The sequence below is a fragment of the Petaurus breviceps genome, unplaced genomic scaffold (assembly GCF_028583685.1).
Source record: "Petaurus breviceps papuanus isolate PSGF00001 unplaced genomic scaffold, PetGlider_PUasm1.0 189, whole genome shotgun sequence".
Lineage (NCBI taxonomy): Eukaryota > Metazoa > Chordata > Mammalia > Diprotodontia > Petauridae > Petaurus > Petaurus breviceps.
The window spans coordinates 781,860-792,524 of NW_027185809.1; the positions used below are offsets into that span (position 1 = coordinate 781,860).

A 10,665-nucleotide genomic window follows, 5' to 3' on the forward strand; every position below is an offset into this window, starting at 1 on the left:
CCACAGAATTTTAGAGCAGGAAACCTCTTTAGACAGTAGACCAGTATTTAATTTATATTACTGAATTCACATTTGACATTTTTATGTTGAACAATATTAGTGTTTTTGCACTGCCATGCTGTTTTTTAAATTTCAGATTAAAAGACCTTATTTCCATGTGAAACCATTGGAAAAGGCCCAACTGAAAAATTGGAAAGAATACTTAGAATTTGAAATTGAAAATGGGACTCATGAGCGTGTTGTAGTTCTCTTTGAAAGATGTGTCATATCATGTGCCCTCTATGAGGACTTTTGGATTAAGGTGAGTAAATCACATGCTAATGAATTTTAATAGATTACAAACATTGATCTAGTGACTAACCTTTTTGTGCCTCTGTCGAATGTTGTTCATGTAACTATATCTGTTGCATTAGGAGATGGTCTGCTTGCAACCAGATTTGACTGCTGCATATGCCAACCTCGTTGCCTCTCTTCGTCCTTCCTTACAGAAACTAGTCTAGTGGTTCAATAAAGGTGCTGAATGGGTTTAAAAATAGAATTTTATTGTTCTGAAATGTATTTAATGGACTACTCAGTCATAAATTATTCAGTGTTTACTCTGTTTCTGTATGTAGTATGCCAAGTACATGGAAAACCATAGTATCGAAGGAGTGAGACATGTCTACAGCAGGGCTTGTACTATACATCTTCCAAAGAAACCCATGGTTCACATGCTATGGGCTGCTTTTGAAGAACAGCAGGGTAAGAATTTTCAACATCAGTTGAAATTTTATTTGTAATTTAAAGTAAAAATTAAAAAAAAAAAAGAATGGAAAGGTTATAGGAAAGGGTTTTTTTTTTAAAATATGGAATATTTACTTGATATTTCTAGGTAATATTAATGAAGCAAGGAGCATTCTAAGAACATTTGAAGAATGTGTCCTAGGATTGGCCATGGTTCGTTTGAGAAGAGTAAGTTTAGAGCGACGGCATGGAAACATGGAAGAAGCTGAGCATTTGCTTCAGGATGCTGTTAAGAATGCCAAATCAAATAATGAATCCTCGTTTTATGCTATAAAACTAGCCCGACATCTTTTCAAGATACAGAAGAACCTTCCAAAATCAAGAAAAGTGCTCTTGGAAGCCATTGAGAGAGACAAAGTATGTGTTTCTGTGTATTTCAGATTTTGAAATGGGCAAATAAATACTTGACCATACTGGCAACAGTGATGACAGGTTTGGTCTGTATGTAATATATTTTATTACTACATGAAGACACCAGTCCCTCTAAGCTGATGTTGCCAATTCTTGTTTTTAACTGTCAAACAAATATTAGAGAGGGAGGGGAAGGCATCATCTAATTGGTTAGAGAGCTGATGTTAGAGTTGAGAAGGCCTGAACTTAGACCATAGTCATTCTTGTTCTGTGACCCTTGTTACATAACCTTTCAGGGCTGTCAGCTGCCCTGCAGACTTCACAATCTCTAGTAGGATAGAGGGAATTTATTCACCTGCAGTTTCCTGTATTAGTAAAATTAGAGGTCTGATTAGTATTAAAATACAAACACACACAATAGCCTTTGTCATAAATTAATATTAATTCACCTCCTGAGTGGAGGAATCAGTTACAGATAAAAATGGAAGTGTAGCCAGGGGTGGGACATTAACTTCTTTAGTAATTTGACAGCAAAATCCTAATTTTTTGTTTAAAAGCAAAAGAAGAAAATAAAACCCAACCTTTGAAAACACTTGTTTAAAAAAATATATATGTATTGTAGCAATAGCCATAGATTTTTGTATTTAGAATGTTACTTCTAATATATAGTATGACTGTATATTGACATTTATATTTTTCTATATGGAGCAGTTTTTATTTTTATTTATTTTTTTAAAGCAATCAGGGTTAAGTAACTTGTTCAAGGTTACATGGCCAGTTATTTCTGGGTGTGGTGCTGAGTATCTGAGCCCGGGATTCGATCCCCAGGTCATCCCAACACTGGGGCTGGTGCTCTTGCTCGCTGTGCTACCTGGCCGGCCCTGGAGTGATTTTTATTACATTATATAATTTTGAATACATAGTTAGAGAATGGGGATTTGTTTTGTTTTTTTCCTGCTTCCGTCCAGGCCCTCATCACTTCATGCTTGGACTATTGGCAGTAGTCATTACTCTCTCTACCTATAGTCTCTTGTCTCTCCAATACATTGTCTGTACAGCTGCCTTGGTGCCAAAATCATTACTCTTACCATTTTATCTGCTATTTGGTAAACCCCCATGGCTCCTTAATAATTGCCTCAAGGAGAAAATAGAAATTTATTCCCTGGTAGTTAAAAGATTGATTTTATATTACTCAAACATCGCTTCTTATACACAAGTCTTTTCTGAGTCCCCTGCTTCTTGACTAGTCTGCTCTGCGTGACATTACTTTGTATGTACTGAATTTTCTGTGTATGTAGGTGTTCTTGACCTTTCCCTACTCCTTGATTTTAATAGGGTATTTATATAATTTTGTTATAATGTATTTATATTATATAACAGTATTACTATTCAAATTATTGTTGGATGCTTTTGAATTCTATATTTTAGGCAGTTAATGTTGTTGGTCTTTTTGAACAGGAGAACACAAAGTTATACCTCAACTTACTTGAAATGGAATACAGTGGGGATCTCAGACAAAATGAAGACAATATCCTCACCTGTTTTGACAAGGCTATACATGGCTCATTGCCTATTAAAATGAAAATTACATTTTCTCAGCGAAAAGTGGAGTTTCTAGAAGATTTTGGTTCTGATGTGAACAAGTAAGATTAAATCTGCTATTTGCTTGAAAGATGAATGAGTGAACTTCTAAAAATATTGAACCGTTTATGTAGTTGTGAATATTTTCCCTTCTAAATTAAATATCAAAAACCCTCCACACTAAAGCCAAGGATTGTATCAATGGTAATTTTGTTTTTTTTTCTCCTTAAAGTTCTGGATCTTTAATTTTCTGAAAGTCAGTTTTCTTGCTCAAGTTTTCTAGAAATTATTTTGGTTTATAACCCAATAAAAAGAGCTCCAGGTCATCACTTGATTATGTATGTATTTACATTAACAAAGGTGGGGGCAAGTGTAATATTTCATGTGGCTGTATTAAGGGCTAAGAGGAGCCTTATGAGAATGTTTGGGTAGTTCTCATTATCTTCCCCTTGGGGATTGCAACTAATCTCAAAACAAATAAGTAATTAAATGCCTCTTCTGTTCATCCCTCTTAGGCCATGAGAAAATAAAAAAGCAATACAATATAAGGAACCGCCCCCAAGTTGGGTAAATACACACATGATACAAGAGTTTTGACATATTTTGTCTCACATTGCTATTTAAGAAAATGTCCTGGTAGGGTTACATATCCTACAAGGGTTAGGGAAAGCAACATACTTGGTCAGCCTTGTTGAATTTTGAAGGGGCTTGGTGGAAAGGAAGGAAGGTCATTCCATATTAAAAAGAGGTAGAAATCAGTTTGGTTAAATTTTATGGTCATTAAGGAAACATGCCTAGCTACAGCGAAGGACTTGTTTGGCCAGTCAGTGGAAGATTGAATTGGTTGGGGGTGGTGGCCACATTTACTCATTGTAAGTTCTTTAAAATCAGATTTAAGAGATTTGAAGACACTGGGGAGTCACTGGAAGTGTCTACCAGAGAGAGTGACAGCTAAATCATGTAGCCACATAAAAGAAAATGTTGTAGTGAGGAAAAACTACAGTTAATGATATTTAGGCCCTCCTAGTAAGGGAGTAATTAGCAATTGGAACCTGGACTGAACTTGGGACAGTGGGAATGGATGGGAACTAAGGTATTTTGATGGAAGGAAATACAGCACTAAAATAAAGAACTCTTCGCACTTAAAATGAAATCCTAACTCTTGGAGTTCCCAGGGATTCAGGGGCTCTGGATCTGAGAATCTTTGTATAACCCTGAAGCAAGTTAAGTTACTTAGCTCTTAGTACCCTTTCTGAATTACAGAACATTTATAGATTTTCATTGGTAGAGGGAATTATCTTGCCAGCTATACCAGTGGAATTCCAAGTTATGCCCTGCAAAAAATCTCATTGCCTTAAGAAATATGTTTATGTTATAGTTTGGGGACTTAGTAATTGAAGAGCAAAGACTAAAAGGTGTCAAAACAGATCAGAAAGAATTTCAAAAGAGGACACAAGCAGTGTTGGTATGATGATGTTATGTTTAATATATACTTTAAAAAATCTGTACCAGAGATTCATAGTTTTGTGCATAAATCTTTTGTTTCTGTTCTTTGTACACAAAAATGTTCATTTTGCTGCCTGATTTTTATGAAATTCGTAAAAATTAAGGAAAAAACTTTTGCTCCAAAATTTGTAATTTAGAGGAGTATTTATTTTCTGATAAAGTTCAGTTTAAAAAAAAATTTAATAGGTTTTTATTTAAATTTAGTGTAGTTCATCATTGCTTTAAAATTAATGATTTCATTCTTTTACTTAAATAGAAACCACAATGGTAAGAGATCTGGTTTCACTTATAAAATCTTCAACTTGTCCATGGAATTTAGATTAATGTCTTTCATTTTTAGTTTTTGTTTTTGTTATCTTGGCACCCAGCACCTAATAGAGGCTCAATTAATGTTTATTGGTTGTTTTTTATACTTCTAAATATCCTTGTTGGTGGTCAGTGTGAGAATTCCATTCAGTGGTCCATTGCCCATATGGATGGAGAGAGAAATTCAAGATTTAGAGCTAGAAGTACAGTATGTCCCAGAAGTCTTAGTGCCATTTTAAGCTTAAATACTACCTAAAAGCTTAAAGCAACACTAAGACTTTTGGGATACTCAATATGTAGTCCAGTCCTTATTTTGCAGGTAAGGATGTAGTCCCAGAGAGGTCGAAGTTATTATCAAGATTACTTAATAAGTTAGCCCAGCCGGGATTCTATTTGAGTAAAATCCAGAGTTCTTTCTCCTGTTATACCATGCTGTCTTTTGTAATTCTTTCTCATATTTTCCTTTAAGTCATATAAAGAGAGCTATATCTAACATGTTATGGCCTGTCATCAGACCCTGTGATATTACAATACTGTATGAAGTCTTGTTAGTATTTTTTTTCTATTTGCTTTTGCATCCCAGTCTCCCATTCACAATTACATTTCTTGATGATATATTTCTATTTTCCTATTTCTTGGCCTCAGCTTGTTGTTAATGTTTATGATGCATCTGATCTACACCCGCCTAGTGTCTTTCCATTGTGCTTTTAGTGCCCTGTTCTTTGTAGAAGCGATATATTCTTGATTTACAATCCTGTAAGAATGATGTTCAGTCCAGCATGTTCTCTTGCATTCTAGGCCCATATCATTGTTCACATGTGAGTCCTATCATCCATGTCACACACCTTGACTGTGGGTATATCTCAAGGGTCTGTCTTGGACTCTCTTTTTATATACGGTCTTGGTGACCTCGTCTGTTCCTAAGGGTTTGTCGTCTGTATTTAGAAAACTCCCACATCTGTTTATCTAACCCAAGTCAGTCTTCTAAACTCCAGCCCCATATCTCCGAGGTCACATGGGAAATCTTAAACTAGATGGTCTGTAGATGCATCAAACCTAATATGTGTAAAACGTCTCACTATCTTCGCCTCCACTTTCAGACTCGGCTGTTTTCTTGCAAGGACATCACCGTCCTTCCAGTCTTTAGGGCTCTCCTTAATCCCTCCCTCCCTCCCTCTCATACATGCAGATGGCCATGCATGAAGTGCAGTTCTTTCTCATCTCGGCCTCTTGACATGCCTTGTGATTTCAGAATTCCATTCCTTCTGGCTTTGTGTCCCCTTCACCATCGTTCATTCCAGCTGGTACAATCCACCCTTACAGCCTGACTAATGTCTAATGTGAAAGTATTTACAGATCCTATACTTGGCTATAAGCCGCCATGGGGGGGAGGGGAGGGAGGGGGACAAAATGTGAAACTCAAGGAATTGTGGGATTGAATCCTGTAAACTAAAAGGAAACAAACAAATTAATAAAAAAAAACCATTACCTTCCACATAAAGCCTGTCCTGATGCCCATGCTCAGCTTAGTGCCCTTGCTCCACCAAAGCACCTTGATAGACATTTTGTATACTTTATTAGGAACGTGCTTTCTCCTCTGATAGAACGCTAGCTCCTTGAGGACAGGGGTTTTAATATTTGTTTTCTGTATGCTTAGCACCCAGCATAAGGGCTAATAAATATTTCATAGAAGTTTAAGAAACGTATATTTTATTACATCAGCATATTAAATCTATTAGCCAGCTCTTTAGTACTGTAAGTTACAGGGATGGTCCCGACCTGCTCTGGTATGAAGGAAGGTCCCTGTACCATTGAATTCAAAGGTACAGTCCCTAATGCTTACTGCTTAAATATCCTACAAATTTAATGTGGTCCCAGAATTGGTTATGAACCTTAGTTGCAAATCAAGACCTAAAGAAAATCTACAGAAGAACTTGTTAAGACCCATAGATTAACTCAGCATGTCACTCTTTGTACTTGATGACTTCAGAAGAAAAGTAGAAGGAAATTTTTGGGGAAAAAAGTTTAAAAAGTATGAGAAAGGCTTCTAGATTACACAAAAGTCTCACTTTTGTAACAAAAGGTACACTTTGTTAAAAAAAAATAATTCATAGACACTGGAAATGGTGAGTACCAATTAGCTCTGTGAAAGCTAAAATAGAATATATTTTAAGACAGAAAATAAACTTGAGGGGTGGTTAGGTGGTGCAGTGAATAGAGCACTGGCCTTGGAATCAGGAGGACCTGAGTTCAAATCCGGCCTCAGATACTTGACACACTCACTAGCCGAGTGACTTTGTGCGAGTCACTTAACCCCAATTGCCCTTCAAAAAGCAAAAAATAAAATAACCTCCCCCCCCCCAAAAAAAAGGGGGAAAAAAAAACTTGGTATTGATGTGGGAGTATCACTGAGTTGACTGTAGTTGGAAACCAACTCAGTAGACAGTTTAAAAAAAAAAAGAGTGAGATGATGTTTAATTGAGACAACTTAATCCTAACTAAACTAGTGGCAGACTGTCAAAAAATAGTGAGTGGACACAACTTATATTAATTATTATACTTTGATCCATTTTAAGAACTTCAAGGAATACATAAGGTGGTTAAGGAGGCAAACATTCTAAAGGCAAGGAGAAAAATATTATACTGTAATACCACCGAAGAGGGTAATTAAGAGAATAATAATGGCTGTTGACATCTCTACCATTTATATAAAATCTTCTTGAGACATTTTATGCGGATTAAGGATAGCAATCACAGCTTTACCAGTTCACAAGTAATGAAGAGAATACAAGACTGCACATAATCACTGTGGTCATTTGCAGATTAAAAAAAGAAACAAACCCACAACATCCTTTACTGTGAAAGACTTTTACAGCAAGGTTCTCCCATAGGTGTGTCCACATCATTCATGCTTCCTTGAAAGATCTTCTAACAGAAACAAGCCTATTCAATAACCTTCTGGTCATAAACACCAAGACAAGGCATGAGAGACCGAAGATGTAGGCTTGCCCAAATTGTTCTGCAGTGTAGTGGAGGTGATGAGGCTGCGAGTCCCAAGGTGAAAAGGGATTCTCTGTGGATGGTGAGACTGTCTAGGTTTGCTCTGGCTTGCAGATGATATTGTGCTGATTGCATCAAGACCCAGAACACTGAAGAGAATCCTCAAAGGGACCTGGATTGACCATCCACACAGCAAGGACTAAGTGGATGAAGAATATCTATTGCCTAAACTCCAGCAAGCATTTGTTTGCACAACCTATGTAGCTCACCCACCACTGTGTGTCTGGGACACATCTGTGTTCAGACGGACGGAATTGATTGTGAGGAGGAGAGTAAGCTGCTCTACTGTTTTCTTGCCTTTGGAAAATCACAAAGTTCTTTTCATAAACCCAAGCTTCCCATGAAGGACAATACTAGCACTCTACCATTGTTGGCATATGGCAGCAAGACATGGAATACGACATTCACCGGAGAAGTAAAAATGAGTATCAGTCACACAAAGGGTGTGAGTAGGTTGCAGTTTTTAGTCAGTGAAGAACTCTGAAGAACAGGAGTAAAAGGATGATTCTCAGGGAACTGAATGGCAGAAAGAAGATGGGCTAGTGATGTGGTAAAGGAATAACAGGTAGACACTCAGAGTGCTTCAGAGGTGTCAGGAGAAAGTGAAGAACTCTCTATATAGCACACTGAGTGCTCCCCCACATTGAACTTTCAGGAGAACATGAACAGCAGTTGTGCATGACAGGCCAGGCATTGATGAACTGCATTCTGCATTATTAGAGGAAACTGCAGTTATTCTGATCACTGATCCTAATGAGTAATAAAAAATTAAAGTATATTTTACTAATTTTGGCTTGACCCAAAGATAGGGAATTATTTTTTTTTAAGAAAACATTCATATTATAGATGAAATTAAAAAGACAAAAGGAAGTTGCTGCTGAATGTAAGAAAAATGATTCAGAGATTCTCGTGGAGGTGAATAGCCTTTCACAGAGATGTTTTTGTTTTTGATGAGTCCAAAGGCAACAGGAAACATCATTTCAGAGGGCAATGAGGTTTTGAAAAAAAACCATGAAGACAGTTGCAACTTCTGGGCCAAAACCTAGACCACTTTGCCCTAGCCCAGCCCTCACTTCTTACAGTTGAAGAAATTGAGACCCATAGTGCCCAACTGAAGCTTACACAGGTAGTACATGGGTAGAAGAGCCTCAAAAATGCTTTTCTTCATTTTATAAAAGTGTTGTTTTGGCCAAATAATTCATCATCCAACCTGGTTTCTTGTATATCTTTACTGTAATTTGCTAGTCTGATTCTCAGAAAACAAACATCTGGAAGCAAGGGTATGACCTACCAGTATTTGCTTTGCTAGAAAAAATCTCAAGAACTGGAATCACAGGTATCAGAGTGGGTATCTTTTCTGAACCTCAATACTCCACAGTTCCTTGGTGCTATGTTGTATGATTATTTTAGGTTAGCTTGTCAAAAACTTGTGAAATGAAAGTTATACATACCCCTGATCTAGCTTGTATTTCTGCAAAAATAGTATAGTTTAAAAAAACTATATGACTTGGATAAAAATTTTTTCCTTTTTTACTACTTGCACCATTACATAAAAAATGCCTTTTGTGACTAATGATTTTGGAGTTTTTGTTTTGAGGCACAAGTATTGATAAAAGTAAATGAAGGATTGAAGGTAGGAAATCTCTGGTTATTAAATGGTTGCCATTCATAGGCTTTTGAGTGCCAGAAATCTTGTTACAAATCACATAGATTATCATAGACACTGTTACGATTAGTCTGGGCTTTCCATTTTGTTTGTCCTGTGCCAACGAATCCTGTTAACTTTTGTGTATGTTTGGCAATGTTGCAAGTGTGAGGAGTCCAGAGAAGTGTAAAGAGGAACTTGCTGTCAGTGAGGGTTGGAAACTTCTTGGTTTTCATTTAACGTAGGTTTTCTCTTCTAAATTACAAAACAAATTTCCGTTGCTGTCACAAAGCTTGAAGACCTTACACGTTTGAAATACAAACGCAGACTTTCAGGAAGAAATAATCATTCCCGCTGCCGCTTAAAGCATCTTTCTCTGTTTAGACTTCTGCATGCTTATGATGAACATCAGATACTCCTGAAAGAACAAGACTCCCTGAAGAGGAAGGCGGAGAATGGGTACGTGATACCGTAAGGCCGAGCGGCTCCTTACACGCCCCAGCTAACGTCCCCGAGGGCTGCTCTTAACCCATAACCACTGGGTTCAAGTCCTGCCTTTGATGGTTTATTACATTATGACCAACCTCTCAGGGCCCGTTTTTTTTTATTTGTTAAATGAAGAGGGTTAAAAAACCCTTCTACCTCCACATCTATAATCTTGTGAATATACAGATCACAAATTAGGTGTGTCCGTTCCTATGGAAGAGAAATTGTCCCAACGTTCTCTTTTTGGTTAAGAAGTAATTTTTCTGAACATAGAAAAATCATTTTAAAGTCAATCTACATAGAAGAAAGTTACGTAGAATCCAGAATCGGCACCAGTATTTATCAGCGAGGGCATGAACATTATTGCTCCTTCATCATGCTGGATTTAAACTGGTTGAAAACCATGGATATGCTTTTTAAAACTTAACGAATATAGAACTTCATGGTCTTGCTGAGCAGAATTTTGAAATACTAAGTAATTTTTATTTGTTTTAATAGGGCAGAAGAGCCAGATGAAAAAAAAGTACACACAGAAGATGCAACTTTAGCGTCAACTCAAATGATTGATGGCGACATCCAAGCTAACCAAGCTGCATATAATTATAGTGCCTGGTATCAAGTAAGTATAAACAGTTCAGATTTGGGACTTTTTTATCTTTCCCACTGATTTTGTAGACATGGCAGTATGTCAGGGACCTATGTATTTACGTATACTCCTGTTAAATTGTAAACTTTCTGAGAAAAGCCATCATTTTGATTTTTTTTGTTTTTGTATTTTCAACTAAGAGAATTTGAGTACATAGCAATAGTGCCTATCATATTGCAGGTGCTTAATAAATAGTTGTTTTGATCTGTTTTTGTCAGTATGAGAACTTATTCTATATAATGCAGATTTTAACTTCTCTATAAAGGTCTTAGAGGTGGTTAGAAAAGTTGTGATTTGCCCA

General features: G+C 36.7%; 1 protein-coding gene and 1 non-coding gene across 6 annotated transcripts in view; both read left to right on the forward strand.

Annotated features, from left to right (window-relative positions):
• The window catches only part of PRPF39 (pre-mRNA processing factor 39), a 53,006-nt gene that overhangs the window by 39,652 nt on the left and 2,689 nt on the right, over nt 1–10,665 (forward strand). For all 5 annotated transcript variants that reach the window (XM_069091772.1, XM_069091771.1, XM_069091770.1 and 2 more), the window contains 6 exons: nt 137–301; nt 615–741; nt 872–1,140; nt 2,593–2,777; nt 9,617–9,691; nt 10,217–10,337. In XM_069091772.1, coding sequence (XP_068947873.1) covers nt 137–301; nt 615–741; nt 872–1,140; nt 2,593–2,777; nt 9,617–9,691; nt 10,217–10,337 — 942 coding nt within the window. The remainder of the gene's footprint in view (nt 1–136; nt 302–614; nt 742–871; nt 1,141–2,592; nt 2,778–9,616; nt 9,692–10,216; nt 10,338–10,665) is intronic.
• LOC138164515 (small nucleolar RNA SNORD127) lies at nt 1,198–1,283 on the forward strand. Its single transcript, XR_011169096.1, has one exon. It is a non-coding gene; the product is annotated as a small nucleolar RNA SNORD127 (small nucleolar RNA).